This window comes from Zonotrichia leucophrys, chromosome 2, assembly GCF_028769735.1.
Source record: "Zonotrichia leucophrys gambelii isolate GWCS_2022_RI chromosome 2, RI_Zleu_2.0, whole genome shotgun sequence".
Taxonomy (NCBI): domain Eukaryota; kingdom Metazoa; phylum Chordata; class Aves; order Passeriformes; family Passerellidae; genus Zonotrichia; species Zonotrichia leucophrys.
Window position 1 is genome coordinate 21,148,208 of NC_088171.1, and position 23,459 is coordinate 21,171,666.

At 39.5% G+C, this 23,459-nt stretch overlaps 2 protein-coding genes across 3 annotated transcripts in view; both read right to left on the bottom strand.

Moving 5' to 3' along the window:
• The window catches only part of LOC135443684 (macrophage mannose receptor 1-like), a 32,293-nt gene extending 28,973 nt beyond the window's left edge, over positions 1 to 3,320 (bottom strand). The window contains exons 1-2 of the mRNA XM_064704188.1: positions 3,157 to 3,320; positions 970 to 1,371 (exon numbers count right to left, since the gene is read on the bottom strand). Coding sequence (XP_064560258.1) covers positions 970 to 1,371; positions 3,157 to 3,214 — 460 coding nt within the window. The 5' untranslated portion in view covers positions 3,215 to 3,320. The remainder of the gene's footprint in view (positions 1 to 969; positions 1,372 to 3,156) is intronic.
• An 11,515-nt stretch (positions 3,321 to 14,835) lies between these two features.
• LOC135443683 (macrophage mannose receptor 1-like) overlaps positions 14,836 to 23,459 on the bottom strand; it is a 31,439-nt gene continuing 22,815 nt past the window's right edge. For both annotated transcript variants that reach the window (XM_064704186.1, XM_064704187.1), the window contains exons 24-30: positions 22,735 to 22,967; positions 21,112 to 21,277; positions 19,987 to 20,139; positions 19,626 to 19,742; positions 18,743 to 18,910; positions 16,791 to 16,832; positions 14,836 to 16,391 (exon numbers count right to left, since the gene is read on the bottom strand). In XM_064704186.1, coding sequence (XP_064560256.1) covers positions 16,150 to 16,391; positions 16,791 to 16,832; positions 18,743 to 18,910; positions 19,626 to 19,742; positions 19,987 to 20,139; positions 21,112 to 21,277; positions 22,735 to 22,967 — 1,121 coding nt within the window. In that variant the 3' untranslated portion in view covers positions 14,836 to 16,149. The remainder of the gene's footprint in view (positions 16,392 to 16,790; positions 16,833 to 18,742; positions 18,911 to 19,625; positions 19,743 to 19,986; positions 20,140 to 21,111; positions 21,278 to 22,734; positions 22,968 to 23,459) is intronic.

Consider the following 23,459-nt stretch of genomic DNA (forward strand, 5'->3'; position numbering starts at 1 on the left):
GATTTAAAGTAATGTATCATAGATGAAGTCTATAATTAAATTTCTGACCAAGACTCTTTTACAATTTTAATAAGGATCCAGAGCTCTAGCCTAAGATACTTCTATTTCAAACAATGTTAAGATTTATATAACACGTGCAAGAGCAGGAGCTAATATTTACAAGTCTTGACTCCTGGGAAAAAAAGTAAACATATATTAGACTATCTCTCTCTGTGTTTTTATTCCAGTGACTATTCTAAGTATCTCGTACTGTGAAGCAGCTTGCCACATGCAAAGCTAAGAGTTCAGTGTTCAAATATCCTGTAAGGGGCTTTTAGAGCATTCATTCTAGATGTGGGAAAGCCATTCACAACAATCAGACTTTAGCTAATCAGAAAAGGTAATTGCATTAGTGACTGTAATTACTCCATGAGCATCCTCATCTGCTGAATCAAAAAAGCCATGCTTCCTCTGCTTAAATCAGAACTTTCAGGCCTTACTTGGCACACCCATATTGTCCTTCATTCATGGGGATGTAAATTTCATATCCCTGAAATCCATATCCACAGAAACAACTTATCGGTGTTTCTGTGCTCTGTTGATAATTTAGTGACACAATATGGTGAGCAATAGTTAATTTAGAGAATACTTATATTTAGTATAGAATGCTATACATAGTATGAGAGTAAGTATGTACATACACATTCACTAATAATATGTGTTTACAGAATATATAGAAGGTACATGTAATTCTTATAGTACTCGAAATACCAATGTACTATAATGCATAGACTAAAAAAGTGTGTGTATATAATACATGCTTGGACATAAATATTACATTAAATTCAAAGTTAAGTACCTCAATGCATGGATTTTCTAAAATTCTGGTGGTCAGTGAAGGAGTCAGAATAGTCAGAGCCAAAGATCTTAAATATTTTAACACTCACAAAGTGATTAATGCAAAGGAGGAAAGAATCAATTTTTTTGTACCTTCATATCCTTGGGAACATAAAACATCCATGGCCCCATAGATATTCCATTTATTCTGTGCACTTAGTTCCTTCTTTAACAAAACGTTATCATGCTCTTCATTGCCAGGACTGAAAAATAAATCTTCTCCTTGGATTGCAAGGATGCTTTCATTTCTGCATTCCCACCACTGGAGCTCACTTTTTGGATTACAGGGATACAGGGTGACCATGGTCTGATCCTTCTTCAATGGCACCCCCAGGCACAGTTTAAGTTTCACACTCATAAGCTGATGATCTGTGATCCACCTGAATTTTTGTGATTCGTTGTCTTGATTGCAAGTGGCAGTTCTAACTGACTGTGCAATAGATGCCTCAAGACAGAGCCTGTTGACTTTATTGTACACTAAAAATGTTTTAATGTCTGTAAAACAAAACAACATATAGCAAATAGTTATTGTAGACTATATATGTGTAGTGGATATGTGATATTATTCTGCTTCCCATTCACTTGAACAAGAAGTCATTGCATTCATGTCAGATAAAAATATTCTATTCTTCAACAGGGTCCGGAGCAACATCAGTTCTACTGATTAAAAATAAAATAGACAATAGAAAATGTATGTGATGGTTATACAGCACCATGCTGTGGATCAGTGGTGGGCAGTAACAAGAGCACAGCTTGCTGGATGGTTTTACATCAGTTAATTACCTCAGCCACACTGCCATTACCATTGCCTTGTTCCATCCAACCTATCCTCAGATGCATGGCCTCACAGACCTCTAACCTCTATGAACTTTTTTCTCAGCCTTCCAGATCTTACAGGTCTCCTGGTGGGCACACAGCCATCTTTTCTGAGCCATTTGCCTCCCCTCCCCCAAATCCACCTCTCCTTTTCATCATAGAAATGTGAGTGAACCCGTCTGGGCTTCTCAGGGGTCACTCTGGGCTCCTCAGCCTTGCTGACTACAAGATCTGCCATCCCCTACTTGAGCCATGGACTATAAAACTAGGAATGACTTTGGGAGGCCAGTCAGTATGAGAAAGTAGCAAAGACTGGGGAGTAGCAGCATCTGGCACTGCCAGGGTCTAAAGGCTGGTGGAAGTTAGAAGGCACACCTGCACCAGAAATTGGGTCCCCAGCTCTCCAGGCAGTTTATCTGATCAAGCCTGAAGTGCTGGCTGCAAGTAAGGTAGAAGCAGGGGAGCTAACTTCAGTCCTGCAATGAGTTCATCAGCACAAGTTGTGAACAGTGCCTGTGAATTTGCTCTGCTGCCTTGTCTTGTACTTGTACCTGTCTTGTACTTCGTGACCCATCTGGTTGTGTTTCCTGCCAAAGCTTGTGGGATTCGTAACCAGTGATACATGTCTTGAGCAATGGGTGTCATAATTATTAAAAATCTATTTAAGAAGTAAAGACATTTTTTTAAAAAGCTTGCAAAAAAGTTGAAATAAATGTAATTGATAATAGCCAGGACACTGAAAATAATTCTTCTGGCCTGCAGGGAGACTGTGGTGATTAAAAAAATACCATATACTCTGAGACAATCTATGCCAATCCTCAGGAGTTAGAAAGCTGAAAGGATTTAACCTTAAACATTCAGATTTGCAGAATACCTGCAAGAGAAGTGCAGCTAAAGGGATAGCAATTCCACAAGAGTTTTCCTAAACTTAATCTGATTTTATTTTAAAAAAATTTTTCCATCCACTTTATCAATGCCAGTGAATTCAATGAGTCTGTTCAAAACAGTGAATAAAACCCCCTTTACAGCCATCATCTGTGAATATCTTAATATCCTACCAATATTTCTGCATTTCACCATTCCTGAAGATTTTCCCTGCCTGATTTTGCAAAGCATTACCCAGACACCAACAGATCAAAAATAGGTAGAAAAGAATTAAATCATTTTTTTAAAAACGGCATTTAAACATGTATTTTCTTAGGTCTGATCTTCTGGGGTTATTGAAATTATAGTGCCACTATATATTAATAAAACCATTAAGGATGGAGTCTCTGGTTCCTTCTCTATTTATTTTTTTCTGTGAGGTTGTTCCCCTGCCTCCTGCCTGCCATTAAGAGGCTCCCCATCCCCACACCAACAATGTACATATTGGCAGTACCACAGAGCCACAACCACCCAGAAAAGCCAGAGGAGTGGAAGCACTTTCATGACAACCTCCACAGGAAGCAAGCAGGAGGCACTTACCCGGCAGCTGCAGAGAGCTGTGAACAAGAGAGAGAACAAGCAAGAGCCCAGAGAACATAATTGGAAATGCTGTTTCCTTCCTTTCCCTTCAGCAAAACCTGGATGGGGAGAGTTGCTGGTGGTAAAGTCCTGCTGAGGAGAGGACAGTGGCTGGTCCTCCTCGGTTTTGCATGCTGGATGGTTGGGTAAAAACTCCCAGTGCTAAATAAGGAAACATTCTGTCACATGCCACATTTCTAAAAAACAAGACTACGTGGCACAAATTTTACCCTCAAGAAAGAATGGCATCTCACTGAGGGCAGACCATTCTTCTTTGGGAAAGCAGGTGGTCCAAAGTTTTTATCTCATACATTCCCACTGTCTCTGCTGAAGAGACGTGTGGAACTCGTGGGGCCAAATCAACAACTAAATACTAAAGACAGAAATTCAGCCTTAGCTTTTAAATCTTACATCTGAATGCTGGTTTGCAGATACACCCATCAACCTTTTGTACCATCCTTTAACCACTTCTTGTTAACTGAGCTCAGCAATAATTGGAAATTATCAGCATGCATTTTTGGACCATTGTTTAAATAATGGATAGTGGAAGAACAAATAATTAGTCGAGTAATATTTCCTGGTTAGCAGTATGTAGTTATAAAAATAACAGGAAAATGCCTGTTCTTTATATTATCTCTATGATTAGTCTTTGTTTTCTTCCTTTGCTTTATCACTGTTTCCTTTCTTATTAAAAAAAAAAAAAAGTCTATGCCATTTTTCCATTGGCAAGCACTTCAAGGTGCATCTGGGCAGTACTTTTAGTCATATAGTTTAGTGTTAGGGTGTCCTGTGATGAACATGGAATTGTCCTTGATGATCCATATGAGTTCTTTCCAACTGAAGGTATTCTATGACTCTGTGACATTTTTTCCTAGATTTTTTAATCCTTTTATTTTTCTAGAATTCCCTACCAAATTTAAATACCCAATTTGACTTGAATATCTTAGAAAAACATGCTGAAGGAGGAATGTTGGCAGGAAAATGCATTTAAAACATTTTCTTACCCCACTGCTTGTGGATTGGTAAGGTTCAGAACATGATTTTAAAGATGGGTAACAAGGGTGAGTGAAAAAATCCATATCTGAAAAACGTCTAATGCCCAATACAGATTCAGGGCCTGACCTCTCTGTCAGTCTCTGCTGGGGGGAGTGACTGAAGTTTCTTTGCAACCACTGGAAAAGAAGACACTGGACTTCTTCGCCTCTTCACAAACCTTCCAAACACAATTGTATTAAGCCTGTTTCCTGAAAGAGGAAGGAAATTTCATAATTAACAGCACAGAAGGAGATAGCAGAGAGAGAGCAGACATTCACATGGACTGTTACCAAAGGAATCTCTTAACTGAAGAACTCTTAAAAGATATGTAGGGTTTAGGTTTTGTGGTTTTCTTTGGTTTTTTTTGTTTTTTTTTTTTTTTACCCTGGTAGGTTGCACACACTAGTTCAAATAAAATATCTCAAGGAGTTTTGTAAATAGCTGTAAGGGCTGGCTTTAATCTGAAGTAATTTCCAGATTTCCTTGTTATAAAGGGCATCTAAATCTCTCACAGCTCTTCCAGGCATAGTCTGAGCATTGTCATATCACTGCAGTGCATTTTCTTCTTTTTTACTTCCTTTTGTTATTTGAATGTCACTTCCTTCCTGCTCTGTAGGAGCAGACAGTGATTTGCCTATGGCTCAGTCATCAGTTCAGTTTACCTACTTCTCAGGACTGTCTAATGCTGAAACTATTGAAACTATCACCTTACTTAGCCTGAACATGCCCTGGGCACACTATGTTGGTCATAACATTTCTGCAGAATTGCCTGTTTTGGAGAGAAAGGCACCTATCCTTTCCCTAAATTAAGCCACATTTAGGAAGAAAATCAATTGAGTGGCAAAGAGCTACGAGGGTGATGGTGATGGATGGGATTTATAGTTCAGATCCCATTTTCAGGACAAGTTTTGTTTGCTTTGTTAGTGCTGACAATGCAAGTACACAGACACACAGCTACTCGTGCTGCAGGGAGTCGAGGCCAGGCTAGTGCTAGCCCAGCCACCAGCTGCGGGCATGCAGTGAGAGCAGCCACTCCTAACCCTTCTCTCTCTCTTCTCTCACCCACTCCTTGCTGTATAGACACAAAAAAGGGGTGGGGAATTATCTTACCTGAGTTTAACCCTGCACCACATTCAGGAATTTTGGAAGAATAAGATTCATCTTCCTTTACCCACTGCTGGTACTCCTCAACACCTTGACTATTGAGAACAGGACAGTCAGTAAACTGCAGCCACTGCTGGCACCTTAAAACCACCATGTGTAACCACCTTAAAAAATATTGCATCAGACCAGAGCACTACCCAAAGTTCCCTGATTTTGAACACGTGGGAAAAAAAAAAATCATCTGTTCCCAGCTCTGTCCTTGTGCCACCTATCAGGTGCTCCTCCCTTCCACAGTCAAACCATAAGTCCTCTAGTTTTTGCATCTGCACAAAATTATCGTGCTGTGAAGCCTATATGACATCTAGAAAAATATTTTCAGTTTTTCAGATACAAGACTTTATGTCACGGTACACTGCATTAAAACTGCTGGAATGATCTGAATCTAGAAAGCTGGTGAGCCTTGGTCAAAGCTTCAAACTCAAGTCAGAGCCAGCTTCCAACTAAAGGACTATTAAAGGCCACATTATTTGCAGCCAATGCCAGGATTTTTTCAGTCACCACTTTTCTCTGAATATTCGTCAAAGTAGGCACATCATCCATCAAAGTATGGTTTTTTTGGATGCTGTTCAGATCACTGCATGTACCCTTAATTTAGCTGATTTTCCATATTATGAAGCCAATGTGCATTTAAAATGAGTTGGAGCTTTTGCCCACATTTTCAATAATCTCACACTTTTACTTGGCAGCATCACAGTCTATCACACTTAAGTCTGTTCTGGAAAGCTTCAGTGCAGAATACATTTTTGTCCTCATTTCACATGAGGCAGTGTTGCTGCACTCATGAGCTTAATGCTTCCTACCAAAACATAGCATGCAATGTTTAAAACCTGCACTTCATTTCCATAGCATTTTGTCAGACACTTCATTAGGAGGCCTGTAAACAATGGAAGATAAGGAAATATTTGCAAGACCATTTCCTATACCAGGAGCATTGTTTAGTTTTCACAAATTGTGCCCAACTCTGTGTAAAACAACAGGATAGATTAAAGATGAAAACCTGATGTGATGTTTGGACTGCAAGGCAACCCCATTTTTTGGTTTTTGAATTTGATTATTTTTAACTCTTAGAGACAAGCTGTAATACTTAGAGAAATTGGCAATTCTCAGTAGACACTGGGGGAATCTAGGCAAGGTTTAAACGAATCAAAACACCAAAGAATTATAACACAGGCAGACTAACTTGAATTCCTGAAAAAGTAATAGAAAAAGAAGTACTATTTGCTAATCATGAGATGATGACTAGATAATAAGGAATCATAGTCCTAAAAAAGAACAGTAATTAGTAGCTTATGTTGAGTTGGCAGGTGTACTGACAAGGGTTTTATGGAAAGATTTGGTGCCATTCTACGTGTTAACAGCTCAAATAATGGGAAAGTGTACTTAATAAATTATTTAAGCTTTGTTTCATGGTTTAAACCCAGCTGGTAACTAGGCACCCTTAATTAATTTAAATTAAATAGGACTCAGGAAAAGGCAATACTGCAGGGCTGTCTATTCTGTAAATGAGTGCAGGCATGACAGTGAACACTTCCCCAAAGGGGTTTCTAGGTGCACTTTGGCATGTCCAGCATCCCAGAGACCATTCCCATGAGGCAGGTTGAACACAGCTGATGCCAGCCTGCTCTGGAGCAGCCAAGAGATTATTTGGGGCATGCTAGCCCAGCTGTGCTGAGGAGCCAGCAACACAGCAAGGCACTCCAACATTATCAGCACAGAAGTACTAATAATTCCTGGGACAAGGCTGCCCCAGAAAGAGGTGAAATCATGGTTGCTGTTGGAAATTTTAAAAGAGGTGCTGGATCTTTCAGCAGCTGGTCAGTTTTAGCTGACAGTGCTTTTGGGCAGGACCTTTTCAATTCCCTATTTCTATTACGTATATGATTGTAGGCTCCTATTCACAGGGTATACAAAATTTGAAGACCTTTAAGCTCTAAATTACGTCATGCCTCGTATTGTGTGCTTTAGCATTTGAAAAAAGAAATGGCATTCACTCTCCTCTTTCAGTAGCATTCAGAACCATAGAGAGCATGCTTATTCAATCATCTTTAAAATCCTTCCTAAATTGAAAATAAGGTATTTTGAAACTTAAAGATATGAGGTTGTTTCACATTGTTTCACAGTACAATTAATGTGACATGGAAGTAACACATTACAGAAGGTGTGTGTCTGTGTACTGAAGATTTATGTAATGCTTGTTTTTATAAGAATATAAAGTAAGGTGCAAGGTAAGAACTTGATAGTTGCAGCACAACAACAGATTGGCCCAATGCTTTTTGTAAGGAATTATAATTGTTATTTTTGCAATTGCCTTACTGAACTTCACATTTCGAGTATCTCTGAGAAAGGATGCTCCCATCATCACCAACTTTTCTGCCCACACCAGGTGAAGCATCTTCTGTGCTTTCCTCTGCTTCCTCCATCTATTCACACAAACGGGAGTGATAGGAAGGAAGAGACTGGATCCATGTGTGCTCCTCCATGGCATTTTGCTTTTACAGAAACCAGTAGGTAGTGGGCACTCATTGAGGGACCCTGCACATCAGTCTCTTCATGAAGACATGGAGGAAAACAGGCAATTGCAGGGGTTAAGGTACTAACAGAAGGCAGAGTACTGAGATAGAAATCTTGAAAGAGAATCTGATACTGGGAGACAATGACTGTGGAATGACAAACTGGTACCTACAGCCATTCAGAAATATGAGGATGAGGGAAATATCTGCTTTTAGCTCCTATTTCCTCACTTTCATTCACATTTTATTTCTTTGGATTGTTTGTTTGATTGTTGTGGCTTAATTTCACACTTGCAATATAATTAATTTCTTGAAGAATTGGGACCCCAATTTCTTGAAAGCTCACATCTGGTTTGGACCTTGATTTGGGATGCAACTTTTACAACCTACTGGAAGCACTCATCTACTTGACAATGGGATTTGAATATATGGGAGCATCAACCCAGTTTTCCAAGTGGGTTAATGTAGTAAACACAGACAGAGACTCAGAGTGAGTATCTGACATAAGACATTGTCCAAAGAAAGGGTCAGTGAACTATATTGAGTAAAGATACACAAATTTTGATACTAATATTGTTTTATAAGCATTTCTCTCAGTTGTTAAACAAACAAAACAAAAATCTGGATTAAATTCTTGATAGAAACTATTTGACAGTGTTGGAAAAGATAACTCTCTATTTGTGTACCCTGATGACAAGCCTAGCACTCACCCATGCCCTGAGCAATCTGGCTGTGATGCCAGGCACAGCTTCACTGCCGAGCTGCTCTGAGCAAAATGTCACACAGCAACTGGGGAATCCAGACTTGCACATCTGTAGTCTTGTTAAGGACTCCACTCAGTGGTAAATGAAAGATGCTGCATCTCTGAAGTGCAGCAGCACGTCAGGGAAGCTGCTTGGGGTCCACATGCCAGAGACATTGACCCAAGCTGGCCTGGGATCACCTCACTCCTGTCTGCAGCCAAAGCCTTGTGCCCAGGCTGACCACTATTATAATGTAACCATTTCTTTGTGGCATAATCAAAGGGCAAGAAAGTGGCCAGAGATCCTCGTGTGCTGTCCTTGCACCTGCTGTGCCTCTGGAGAGGCTGGGAATGTCCATGGCTGATCCCATGGGCATTTCAGAGTGGCTGATCCCATGGGCATTACAGCAAAATCACTCGCTCACTAATGAAGAGCAGACAGACAGCTTCCCCTGAACACAGTAAAAATCATGAGAATATGATCAAAAATAGAGTAAGGAATTCCTTTCTTTCACAACCATCTCCATCCCTATTCCAGCAATTGCAGGACTTTTCCTAAAGCATTACCAATGATGCAGGACCTTTAGGTCATGTTGTCTACAGACTAATTCACAAAATAGGATGGCTTTTCCAAATTTCTTTCATTTTTACTCTTTATCAGTAACTGTACTTAATAGTCACACCAGCATGAATGTGGCTTTTCATTTCAGGCATTATTACATATGGAAACATATGAGGACTATTTTCACTGCTGTTCAGAAGACGTCCAGTCCTGCAGTTTCTGGGCATGCACACTTCCTGATAGAGTCCAAATAGTGCAGCACAGAGTGGCAGCAGGAAGCATCCAAAGACTAAAATACAGAGTGAACTTCATAAAGAATATACAGTAACTGACTTGAGAAACTAAATGCAAAATTGAAGTTTCCAAAGTAAGGAAAGACTAATCAGAGAAAATTTCTTTTAATGAAAGTAGTAGTGAAAAATACACATACAGATCTACCATTGCTCTTCATGGAAAGGAGTGAATCCACATTTTATTCCTCTGAACTAAATCGTAATAGTCTACCACTAGGCCATTTAGAGAAAAGAAGTGTATTGTTCTTCAGATATGTTACTTTTAGAAGTCATCAGTTAAAAAATTATGAGTCAAGCTGTGTTGGCATGAGAACAAGAGTAGAATGTCATGTTATGTTGAACACACTAAATGTGAGAACAGGCAGAAAACATTTATGAAATTCACTCTGAATGACATTTTAGTTGTCTGAACTATCAAACACCGTATGAATAATTGAGGAAAAAGCAAGTTATGAATAGTTGGACTTACAAAAAAATACTCAACTTCTGGAATTGAAATTGTTATAGTAGCCAATGCAGTTTTGATCAAATTATAAAAGCACACAAGAAGCAATGGAAAATTATTAAAGGAAGAAAATTCATAGGCTGTGGTTTTCTCTTGTGATTCTTTAAGTGAATGCAAATAGCTTTCAAGCAAAATTTTAGGATTTCCTTCCTTTTTATCTTGCTTCCTCATTTGTTTAAAAGACCTTCCCAATTTGTGTCACTCTGCTAAGTTCTATATAATTGAATTTCATATATTCAGTAAAGTAATTATAATGTAGCCATTTCTTTGTGGCATAATAAATTCCTTTTCATTTTTAATCCAAGAATAAGAGTTTCACTGTTATATGAAGTAAATGAACCTGCTTTGGCAAATAAACAGTCAAGAAGATAAATGGTCTCTTCCAGGCTTTTGTTATCTTTGCAATATAAGGAGATTGCACATTTCTAATTTCCCACTTCCTGGTAAAATTTTGTTGGAAATGGATTTTTACCTCTGAATAGACCCTAAATTTTTTACATTTTTAAATGTATGATTAAGTCCATGTACAAAGCAAGCGGTGCCTTTGACAGAAGCTTACTTTCAAAAGCAGCCTGACAAGCATGACCATCTCTGTGTGGTGGCTCTGAAATGAAAAGCACTATTATTAGGAGAAAAGTTCTGTTCTGTACTATTCCCACTGCCTAGGATTTAAAAAAAAAAAATCTTTCTGCATGTGGAGTGGATGAGAAATCCTTGGGCAGATGGGAGATGTGTAATCGAGCCTCATTTTTACTATCCCATTTGCCCTTTGTCAGATTATTCACCCCCCTCACTCCCATCACTAATTACAGGCTAATATACCTTTTCTTTTGACTTTTGTTCTCGTTTCTCAGCACACACTGAGCGTGAACCCCAAGGGGGACAGATCCAGCAGGTTGAAATATCAGCACCTTTTCTCCAAAGTGAGCGTGTGGCAGAGGCAACGAACAGCAGGGGGTGTTTGTTCTCTAACAAGATGTTTAAAAACAAACGTCTCCACTTTTCACAGTAACTTTGCAGAGAAAGTGCTTGCTGTAAGCTTTCTCTCAGTGGCTTCTTGGGTTGCAAAACAACCCACACAGTTCCTCTGTGGCACTCTAACAAAAACCTCTTCCTTTCCACTGCCCCGGAGGCTTCCCCACAGGTCCACTTTCTGTTCCTCTTAGGAAAACCCCAGGTTCCCTCCCGACCTCTGCACTCTAGCCTGATGCTCTGAAGCATCAGCCACATCCTTTGCACACTCACCACTCTCAAGAAAGAAACCATCACCTCATTTTTCTAGGTGGCTATGTCCTGTGAAAGACATCAGGAACCAGGGCATCTCTGGCTCCTGATGTCTTTCACAGGGCAGAGCCTGATACCCAGCTCTGATACCCAGCTGTGGCCTTTCCAAAGAACACAAGGATACCCAGGCAAATAGGAACAAACATACAAAGATCTTACACTCTCCAGCCCTTCCCCATCCTCACACACACTCTCTTTCCTGGTCTGAACAGTGTTCCTGAGGAAACAGTTAATTTTAGGTATATCAGCTTTTTTTTTAATTCTCATATGCAAAGTATATTCAGCCCTCTATCCCTTCCCCACAACCAGAAGTCTCATCCTCCTGCACTTTTCCCTGCAGGATCTGCATTTCCCAGGTCTCCTCGCCTGTCTCTCCTAGGAATGGTCAGCACCTCTGGCACAATTCGAGCTCCTTCAGTTCTAGGTCAACCTTTCCCTTCAGTCTCCTTTGTTTGGACACTTTGCATTGTATTTTTGTTTGCCATCCTCTTACCAACCTCAGTCAATGTTTTTCACTGCACAAATTCTTTTTCCTCCAGTTACTGAATATTATTCCCTCCTATGTCTAGAGTCTCTTTGTCATCATTTGCCTCTTCTGGTGGGCAACAAAACACCTGCAAGTCCTCCACATATATTCCAGATTATCAACTATAAAGCAAAATTATTTCAGTCAGTTCTAAAAGTAGGTGAGATGGATTTCATCTAGATGTCTAGATCTATAGTCTGGGTAAAAAGCCAGCATAATTGTTGCACTGTGTGCTTTCTCCAGAAATGAGAGCAAATATTTCCTCAGAGGAACCAGAACCTCTAACCACATCCTTAAAACACTAATCAACTCCTTCAAAAGATTATACAACAGATAGTGAATAGTTATGCACAGCAAAAACTTGTGCCCAGAAAGCTGGATATGTTAGATAAGGACGCAGCTGTGAAGGGACAAAATGAACACTAACTCTTCCTCTGTCCGGATGCAGTGACACCGGGACAACGTTCTGCTTATGGAGCACTTTGCACCTTTCCCACTGACCCCGGAAAATCTGGCTCTTGCCCATTGGAATCTGGCCTGAAGGCACTAGCTCATTTCACATCTATCTATCTATTCTCTTTGTATTTGTAGAACTTCCTTACCTTTTGCTCCGAATTACTCTTCACTTCCTTTTTCAGTCCCCTAGTTTCAGAAAATTAAATTACAAAAGTAAAGACTTGTAGTTCAACAGTTTCTTTTTAAACTCATGTTTAGCCAGGAGCCTAAATCTAATAGGCACTGATACTCATCTTAGCAAATTTTCTCTGTAAACTGGTATTTTTTGGAGGAGAAGGATGCTCCATTCTTCCTTGTATATGTGTCTGCCATGGCTCTATCACTGTCTGACCTTAGAGAAAGTTACAATGGTGAATTTTTCCACAGCTTTTTCCTTCCTTAGAGGCAGTTACTACTTCTTACATTATAGTAAGTTCAAGTAGAGAAACAATTACTTTTTCATCCATGTTATAGGCTAGGGATATAATGAAAATAGGTGAGAAAAGGCAGGACATTCTCTCTAAAATACCATCCTCATGTAGAGAAAACAAGGGCAAGCAACTGAGAAAGTCGGTGCCAACATCTTTGGAGAGGCATTTTACAAATGATACTTTGTTGCATTTAAGACCAAATCCAGAATCCATGTGGAAGCAGGACAAGTTGACAAATTGTGTTTCCCACATTTCTGTTTACAGCAGTGTAACACCAAAGATTCCTTGGCCTGGTGGAAAGATTGCTTTTACCACTAAATTCTGTGTCCAAGCGTTTGATGAGTACCTCTTTCCCACCTCCATACAAGTAGTCTGTAAACTGTACTGGACCTGTCTTGCCTGATGAGCATTCTTGGAGTTGGTCTACTAGCTAGGATTTGGTAGGAAATAGTGGCAATGACAGCTTTCTTTCAGAAATCTAGCTGCAGGAGAATAATTTGTAATAAAAAAACCTACAAGTAACCATGAAGTTTGAAAAGAAAACCCATCAAATTAGGATGTATGGAAAACTAAACTTTCATGTAAATTCCTGCTTCATTGATAGGGAAGAAATGCAACTCATAAACTGGGTTTCTTAAAACAAGTCGTTCTGTTTGTTTGGGTTTTCCTTTAACAAACTGTTATTATGAATAGAATAAGCTCCTCTAATAACAAGCAGGTAAATATTCACATAGAAAATTCACTTATTCACTCACAGAGTTCACAGGCAATGATCAATATTGGTTGGACCAATATTCTGAAACTAATCCCAGCTGTACACTCAGTTTCAAAGAGCCATACTGGCACTCCAGATAATTCTCAGGAGATGTCTGGAAAGTTCCTTAGAGAGTCTTGCTTTTCAACACCAGGCACCAGCCTCTTCTGTCTCCAGTATGGTCCAAGATACAGAATCCTCTCTCTGCTGATGCTCATGGGCACTAGAAACTCTGTACAGACCTGGTGAACTCTGGGTTCAATTCTCACAAATGCAACAGGACTGCAGAAGGCTTATCAGTCCTTGGAAAATTTCACTAATTAAATTCTCATTAGGCATATTTCCTGGGTTTGGCCTATTGTTTTCTGGTAGCCACTTTATCCAAAATTATGCATCCTGTGGAACCAATTCAGACAAGCCAGACAAAAGGCTCCTTTATGGAAGGTGTTACAAGGATAGATTAAATCTTTTTAATCTGCTCAGTGCTGTGAGGATCTCAGCTGAAATATCTTATCTACTGGTGCAGGGCACTATCAGAAGAACCTACATACCACAGCATGGAGTCCAGAAGGGAACAGCAGAAGGGATGAGAGACCTGGAAGATGTAGCCAGTGAAATGCAGAAGGAAGAGCTAGGGTTCCTATCAGCAAATATTGAGAGGAGATATGAAAGGGCTATCAATATATAAAATCTGTCTCAAACTACTAGTGCAGACCAGCTTAAATTACAACACTTTCATTAGACAAGTAAAACCTTCAAATGTTAAAGAAGCAAATGAGACACTTTCACAGATTGTTAAGGAACATTTAAGACCATGGTAGACTAGGAAAAGTGGATGCTCATTTGTGTATAAAAATTTAAGAGCTCCATCCCTCCTTTCTCTTTTTTCTGTTATGATAAATTGTTGCAGACATATTTTTGTGAAAATCCTTGCTTAGGATTTTTCCTGCTGAAGCTGAGAATTTTCAGCAACAAAATGTAAACAATGATTATCTGCTGCTGTGGAATGCAACAGGTCCATCTGTGATTGGCCCATCTTGGATGTTTATAATTAATGGCAAATCAAGGACTGAGCTATCTTGGACAGAGACCGAGAGAGCTGCCTTTTGTTATCATTCTTTTCTTTTCTATTCTTAGCTAGCCATAAGAGGAAACGTTTCCTTCTATTTCTTTTTAGTATAGTTATAATTTAATATATATATCATAAAATAATTAATCAAGCCTTCTGAACATGGAGTCAACATTCTCGTCTCTCCCCACATCCAAGAACCCTGTGAACACTGTCACAATAAATTTTTCTGTTTAAGAAGAGACACACACTTTTACTTAGAATCAGCCTTTTAATTCCCATTTAGTGAACCAACGCAGAATAAAAACTTATTTACATATTTTTCATACACACACAAAATATTTTAACTTAAACACAATTAAAACCTGTAAAAAGATTAAAATATCAAAAAGTATCAAATTAAATAAGGCCATCCACTGCACTAAGAGCTTTGAGCCATTTGGTTGTTTGCATTTGGCATGAAAGACACTCGGAAGGTGAAAATTAAAAACACCTGTATGCGAGCCTATTTTAAGATTTATGAAGCCTGAGAATTATACCAGTAGACCAGTATAAGATGCAATGCCATAAGCTCCATCATGATGGAAGTCTAGAATGAGACTCAAAGGTTTAAAACAGACTTGCACAGGGTGAATTTGGTTAGAAATTAGAAAATACTTTCTAAAGGTAAGTTTCATTAGGCTTTGACAAAATGGCCTAAAAATTTATAAAATCTACACTGGCATTGGAGATATCAAGAATATTTTTATGTCAATGTTCAGGTGTGAATTAAGTATAATTTGTCTTTCCTTCCTGCCCTTTTGCAGCATCCTTTGAGATCCCTACTTGACTGTTTAAACTACTTGACTGTTTATGATAAACAACTATATTCACAATACATTCCCACCTCTCATCATAGTTGTTCTTTCAATGCATATGTTACAGAACTACAGCAGAAGAAATACAATTTACACTGTGCTTTCATCAGTCATAAACAGAGGAGGAAATTATGTTAATTCTGATATTATGGGCAACACAAAGAGTTTCTGTGGTGCCTCAGTAGCAAAGAGAAGACATGGACCCACAGCTCTGGAGCAGTTGCCTGGCTGAGCTAGGACCTGGTCTTGCTTCAAACAGGGATCTGCGCCAGGTGAGCTTGAACATCCTGTCCTACCTGTGCAATTCTGCCAGTCTGTGCTGGACATCAACAGGACACTTTCAGGGTACCTACAGGTCTGGATAAACTTTTTGGAACACGCTAAGGACTATATTCTCACAACTGAATATGATGAACACAGTTCTTGTGCCTACAGATGATGCTGGATGTGCGTGGTGGCTGGAGCTGCCTGGGTGTTGGCTGATACAACACAGCTCCAGGTTTTTGTGAAAGCTCAGCAACCCTCCCAGGTACTAAAGTTTGTGAGCAGATCTCTGTATCTGCCTGGCAAGTTTGCTTGTTCCTGCTAGTAGAGAAAGCAAGAAGCACCCCATGCAAAATTAAATAGACTTTACACAGGAGAAAATTGCTTTCCTTTTCCTTAAGGATTCTTATGTATGCCAACACTTTAATTCTTTTCAAAATCAAGCCCAAGATTATCCCGCCTATTAAATTGTTGCCTGCTCATTTTCTTCAATATTGGTCACAAGACAATTTGATTCATGAGTTCCAATGTCACCACGGTATATGGCATTGTCAAACCCAGCTGTAAACATTTGTCGATCACGTCTTCTTTTATAGAAACAATACAATGTGAGGCCAGTGCCAGCCAGCAGAAGGAAGACCAGTACAAAAATCATCCCACCAATACCACTGGATGATGAAGCAGCAGGAGCTTCGTTTCTTGGTGCTGTAGAAGACAAAACACAACAATTTCTACAGATGCCCAGAGAGTGCTGTTGCATACAACAAATATCTCTCTAAGCAAGAAACTGAGTTAAAACAAAAGTCCTGAACAATCATAATAGCAGTTAAAATTGTTGCAGGTTCCAGCTAAATAATGCAAAACTTGGCTCAATCTCTTCTAAGGAACATTATGTTGCACTACATATTCAACTTGTAAGGAAACAAAGAAGACATCCAGTCTGAGAGAAGTGCTCTGATTTTAAACAGATTTAAAATAAAATAATCATGACAGTTAAGTGGGTATTTAAATGAAAATTTCTGGAGGAAATTCCACTTGTAAATAATGAATGCCTATAAACCTATTGAAATTTCTGCTTATTTGGCTTAAAAGAAATCAACTTACCATTATTGCCAGATGAATCATGGGTTGGCTCAACTTCAGCAACTTCAAAATTAAGAAATATGTATATTATACAGTTTGAAAGCAAGAGTTCAATGAAATAAATTCAGCATACATCATTTTTGCTTCTTGTTCATAACACAAAGTTAAAATTTTTAAATTTTTACTTTTCAATAATCATAGAATCATAGAATGGTTTGGGTTGGAAAGAGCTTTAAAGATCATTGAGTTCCAAGCCCCTGCCCTGGACAGGGACACCTTCCAGAGACCACGTTTCTCACCAGCTCCTACCCAACCTGGCCTTGAACATTTCCAGGGCTGGGCATCCACAACTTCTCTGGACAACCTGTCCCAGTTGCTCTTCACCTTCACATTAAAGAATTTCCTCCTAATATGCAATGTGAACATACTCATTTTTATTTTAAAGTCCCTTGTCTTGTCACTACACGCTCTTGAAAAAGTCCCTCTCCAGCTCTCTTGTGGGCCCCCATTAGGAACTGGAAAGTGCTATAATTTATGTACCTATAAAGAGTTTTCCTGGACTCTTCTCCACTTCAGACTAAAAAACCCCAGCTTCCCCAGCCTCTGCTCATGTGGGAGGTGCTCCAGCCCTCAGATCACCTTCAAGCTGAGTAGGCTATTTTAAAAGTAGGTTATTTCAAATGGTTTAAAAATAATCTAGTTGAGTTTTTCTTGTGCTGGGGGCCCCAGAGCTGAACAAAGTATGTGTGTATGAAAAAATATATGAAAATGTGTTTTGACAAATGATGCTGAATCCATGAAATACACTTGCTAAAAACATTTGTAAAAGAAGAAAACCTCAAGACTAACTGTCATCATTCATCACTTTGAACACTTTTATGTAAGGTAGATTGTGTTCAAAGTTTTTACTTTTCCACAGTGTAAGGCTTAACACTTCACACTAAAGAATTCCAGTTTTAACATTAGCAAAAATGAAAAGCACGGTTGTACCCAGCACTTTAGCTGTCTTTTTAGGCAGATTTTTTTTCCTCCCTCCATTGCTTGAAGGGTATGATTCAGTTAATTGCCTGCTGATCTGACTGGCTGGGCCCTAAGAAGTTCATGGATGACTCCATTGCCAACCCACCAACATGTGAGGATCCACAGGCAAAATTGCATTTGTGTGGTGGATCTGTTTGCCAGTAGCAAATGTGACCTATTCCACACTGTCTCCCAGCTGTTGTGTGCAAACATTGACCACAACAGCTGCATGTGTGCAGATTTACATCCTCCACATTTTATGCAGTACTGCTGGGGAAGTACTCGCCCCAGCCTGTGACACCAAGATTCCTTATCAGCTGTCATCTGAAACACCATAGGGCCACAAGTACCCATTACAGTGAAGCATACCATGCTGTTTGGTTGTACTGACATGTCTCACTGCGCCCCTGTCAGCAGAGAAAGGAATTGGGCCCCACTGCCCACCCTCTGATGCTTTCTTCTTGCTCATCCAGCAGATCCCAGCACGATTCCCCATGGTAGCACTGTCCCCACCAGCAGCACCCACCTTCTCTCTGCAGGAGCTCAGTGACTTTGCACTGCTTCCCCTCAGCTTACCCATCAGGAGAGTATCTGCTTTTCTTCTCAGCACTCTCTAGTTTAATCATCTACTCATCATCTACTGCTCCTTGCACTCTAACCATTATATCCATGAATCTTCTCTGCATTCTCAGCAGATTACTTGTCCTTCACTACCCCAGGGCCCAGTAAATGCCCAGAAGTCAATGCTTTTAAACTGAGGGGAGGGAACAGTGACTCAGATTATTCTCCAACATTATTTCTCACCATTTTAAACAGAAACTACTGTCTTTCATTCAGATGCACATGCGTCAGCATCAATGCATGAAGTGTACTCACTGCCTAAACACTGACGGCCTGACGTACATCAACCACTTCTTTGTAAATAACCCAAAGCATAGAAATTCAAAACTTACTTTTGGGGATTTTGCAAATAAAATTCTGGTCAACAGAGCAGTAATAGGTCCTCCAGGTTCCACTTAAAACATCCATGTCAACACAGTGTTCATCAAAAAGTACTGTAGGCTCTCCTTTCTCCCAGTTGACATATTCTACTGCACTTCTGTCCATCCATATCCATTCTCCTAAAATCAAATGTATTACCTTGTGAGTGAATGAAGTGGAGAATGACTCCTAGTCTACTGCTCACAATGACAGATGAGATCAGATTTGGGATTTTTTAATTTATTAAATTGGTATCACAGAGCACCTATTTCTCACTCTAAAGCACTTATTTCTCACTCTTTTAACACCCAGCACTTTTCAGGTGGGAGTGTACCAAATGCAAATGCTCACAAAATTTACTTCATTAGTAAATTAGCTGTCACTGCTGTAAGGAAGACCTGTCCAGCTTCCCAGGGACCTTTAGCTGGAGCCTGCACCCAGGACTGTGCCTGGGAACCTTAAGGAAAGCAGAGCACCTGTAAAGCCAGTATCAGCAGTGCCAGCATACAGAATGCTCAGGAGATTTTCTTTATGTGCATATTCAAGATCAGCAAATAACTACTTTATTAGAGCTGGATTAATTAATTATCTTTGCAAATTGAATTAGCTGTCTCTTTAATCATCTCATCTGCTGACTGTCATGCATTTCTCATCAATTAGGAATAATAGCTATCTTCCCTGCCTCTGTGTGTGTTTTTGTGGCAGCATATCCTGGTATATCCAGCTGCCTCAGTGCCACTTCCTCTGTCCCTCCCCTGCAGCTGCACCTCCCTCCCAGTATGTTAGTAGTGCTTAGTATTCCCTCTGTTTTTCCAGTATCTATTTTCATCTCAGTATCCATTGTGAAATAATTACCATCAATATTTTTGAACAATCCTATCCAAAACTTTCTGAATTCACTTGCAAGTGGAGACAAGTAAAGTAAGAGAAAATTCATTTCAGCCGAATCTTCTATGGAAACCAGAGAGGCACCTAAAAATATCAATTAAAGGTTACATACAATTTCAGTGAGATTTTTCATTATAAATTAATTGTCTCAGTAACAAATCATTACATGCTCCATGATCAGCATTGCCATATAGTAAAAATGCTTGATAATAAATTTAAATTAGTTGTAGCTTATAATTGATGCACACATTAAGTATTATAATTTGGTTCTGGATTAAAAAACAAACCTACAACCTGTAAAATATCCTTATTAAAAAAGAGCACGTACCCATTTGAATGCACATCATGGAAGCGTCAGGCCAACTTTCCTCAGAAATGGTGTGAACATAGTAACAGTGCCCACGGAAGGGAATCCAGGACCTACCACGCTTGGGTTCAGGGCACTTCCCAGGAAGCTGAGGTGGCTCACTAGGGATTAACTCTGTTAGGAAGAAACACAGGTTCAGTGGAGTTTTAAAACCTAAGGGAAATATGTACTCCTGGACCACACATCAGCCCTACAAATACAACATTTATTCCAGGAAAAAGAATATCCCATAGATTCAACTCATTATAAAATATTGAATTAAGCTTGACAAACTAGTAATAAACTATCCTGGTTGGAGCTGGTTCTCCAATCTGCTTACATAATTGCAATTGTCTTCAACACTCCAATTTTTACCTAAAATTTGTGAAACAGAATGAGGAATGAGTCAGCATACATAAGGGATCTCAACACAACTCTGTGGCTTGTGTCTAGCCAGTTTCTAGAAAAGTCAGAGAAGTTGTCTATGCACATTCCCTTGTGCATCATACAGCCTAAACAACATAAAAACAGAATTTATAGCCTATTGCATCACCTGATTAAAGTCAAAACAGAGCTTAAATTAGAATAAAATTTGTTGTGAATTATGGTGCAGAAATTATGATTTTCATATATAATTTGTAACATGTTTGAAAATTGCATGCAATATTTGAGCACTGATGTATTTGGGCAGAAACAACAAACTAATTCATTTGGCTCCTACACTGGTGGAAGTTTCTTAACTCACAATATTTCAAAAGATACTTTTAAATGTGAAGGTATATTGTTAATATTTTTCTAGGCAGGCTAAAGTTGATTGATTCTGTAGTTCTTGACAAACCATGGATGCAAAAACCACTATGGCACGTGGTATGAAATATTGCAGCTGTTTTTATGATGTGTGTTTGCTGACTGGTCTGTGAAATGAAGTGTCTGGAAATCACACAAGACAGACTGGATCAGACTGGATCTACTCCTTAAAAATGTAGTTTATCACAAGGCATACACTGTTTATCACAACCTTTGCATATGTGGAAAACCTAAATCCAAATAAAGACATTAACTCAAATTCCAGCCTCCCAAAACACATTTGTTCAATTCAGAACTTACCATTGGATTGCTTACAGAGGGATGGAAACGTTTCATTGCAAGATGCTGTCTTCCAAAAACCATCCAAATCTAAATAGACACAGGCCTTGTTTTTATTTGGCTCTCCACTGCCCCAGTTAAGATACCTGCTCCTTCTTCTATCTGACCATACATATTGGCCACCAGTCTAAAAGAAAATCACAATTATGATTATGTCACATACACGAATTAGATTGGAAGAACATTAAGATTGCACTTGAATGCATGCAAAAGTTGGGGGGAAAATGAGAATCATGGTTTCTTGCACAAGATTATGTAACGAATATATAAGAAACTGTTCCATACTCCCACTCTCCACAGCAGGTGGTAGGTGGGCCACATCTGTGGTCCTACAGATGTTTATCATGCAGCCTACATTATTCAATTCACACCATTTGTCTCATGCCCTAAGTGGGCAAAGGGTCTTGAGGTAATAAATGTGAATATACAGATGAAGATTTCTTCAAATGAGTCCACATATACACACAGATCAAATAAAGATTGCAGAGAAACTATTCCTCTAACATAGGCTTCTCTAGGTACTTAGAAAGCAAAGAGGAAAATCTGAGGTTTCAGAAGAGAGAAAACTAACGAGGCTTTCCTTGGGGCTGAATCACAGAACTCTGCTACCCATATTAACTGGGCTTGTGGTAAGTTTGTGGGTCTTGCATGGGCCAGCTACCAGAGATGAGCTAAGCATGTATTTTGTTAGTGGATTTCACCAGTGTTTGCAGAAGATAACTGACATTAGTCACACCCATGGCTTCTGCTACCCCATCCTGTGCTGCCTACATGCTTCCTCCATCATGTTCTTTGTGCCATTTCCTTTCCTGTCTGCTTTGAGACCCTTGGCCATGTTTCATTCCAGATTCCTGCCTAATCCCAGTCCCCCAGTGCTCTCACTAAGGTGCAGCTCCAGTTCCTCTCACCTCAGCACCCATGCCCTCTCTCAGACCTGTGTCCCACCAAGCTCTTGCTCCACCTCTGTCCGCTTGATTTCTGCTCAGCTTCAATTCCAAAAATATCCAGCTACATTTTATTAATCTGTGTTCTTTTTTACATGCCTCTGTTGATGCTTCACATTTCAGACCTTTCCACTCTTAGCTGAGTTTGTTGGCAGTTTTACAAAAGGCACCAGCTGCAGCTCCAAAAGCCAGCCTAAGGAGTCCTCATTGCCAGAGCCCTACTCTTTCCACTATTGCCCAGCTCTTGTATGAGCTCTTGTACTGCTGGGCTGTGAATTGAAACAAATCTTGAACTCACAAAGAAAGAACTATTTTTAACCCATTTTTTTTCCTTTGGTGTGCTCCACAGTGTGCCTTCAGAAAGCACTGCTCCACCACAGGAGCTTGTGGTAGACCATGGAGGAGGAAGTGAGAGCTTCATTGCTGCTTTTATCACTGAAGCCACTCAGGTCTTTGAAGTATGGGCTGTGGCAGTTCTTGTTTATACTATGGACAAACATCTAGATGTGTAAATCCCCTCAAGTGAAGGGAAGAAAGGAACCTCTGCAATATTTTGATTCCTGTTACACATCTACAGATCTGACCAATAGTTCATCTAAGGCAATGCTATGACTCTCACAAGCAGTTAGGTTGCACTCACTATGTTGCTGTTAAGGCCAATCCATACAGGCTCCCCGTGCTTTAGTATTTGTAACCACAGGAAAGATTCAGCGTAAGGATCCAGGATACTGGCCAGTTCTGCAGACTGGTCCCTGCAGCTCTTCTCTGCTTTTTCCCAGCTCATTTTGTAGTTGATGACTTCGTAGCGGTCATCACCATAATTGTTAAAGCCAAACGCTGGATCTGTGGGTTGGTAGTGCGGCAGTTTGGGGTCTGTAACAAGCAAAAGAACAACCAAAAATCTATATTGGCTCAGACTCATAACCCTGAGAGAAGATGTAGTATACTGGAATTAAGTGAAACTGCAATAACAAATTAAAATATATCCAAAAATCCCTGCAGTGATGAAAGCCACATGTTCAAGAACTGTGACAAAATTTTCTAATACTTGTCAGAATCACTTTTTTACCATTATCGTCATGCCCATACCTTTTAAGCACAGACCTACCTAAATCATATTGTACCATATGCAGGGCATTAAAGGGAACAATTCCTTCAATTTTTCCATTATATATTGGCATTTGTTGTATTTCTTACAAGGAACAGGGTATGATAAACACAGCACGAGCAAGCAGAGGGATGTGACTGCTGCTGCTGAAATTGTCTGAGAAAGAATGTAAAGGAAATCAAGCAGGGCAGTTTTAAAAAAATAAAGAAATTGCTGTGTTTTTAGTATGCCATTAAAAATTCCAGTTTTGAAGATGT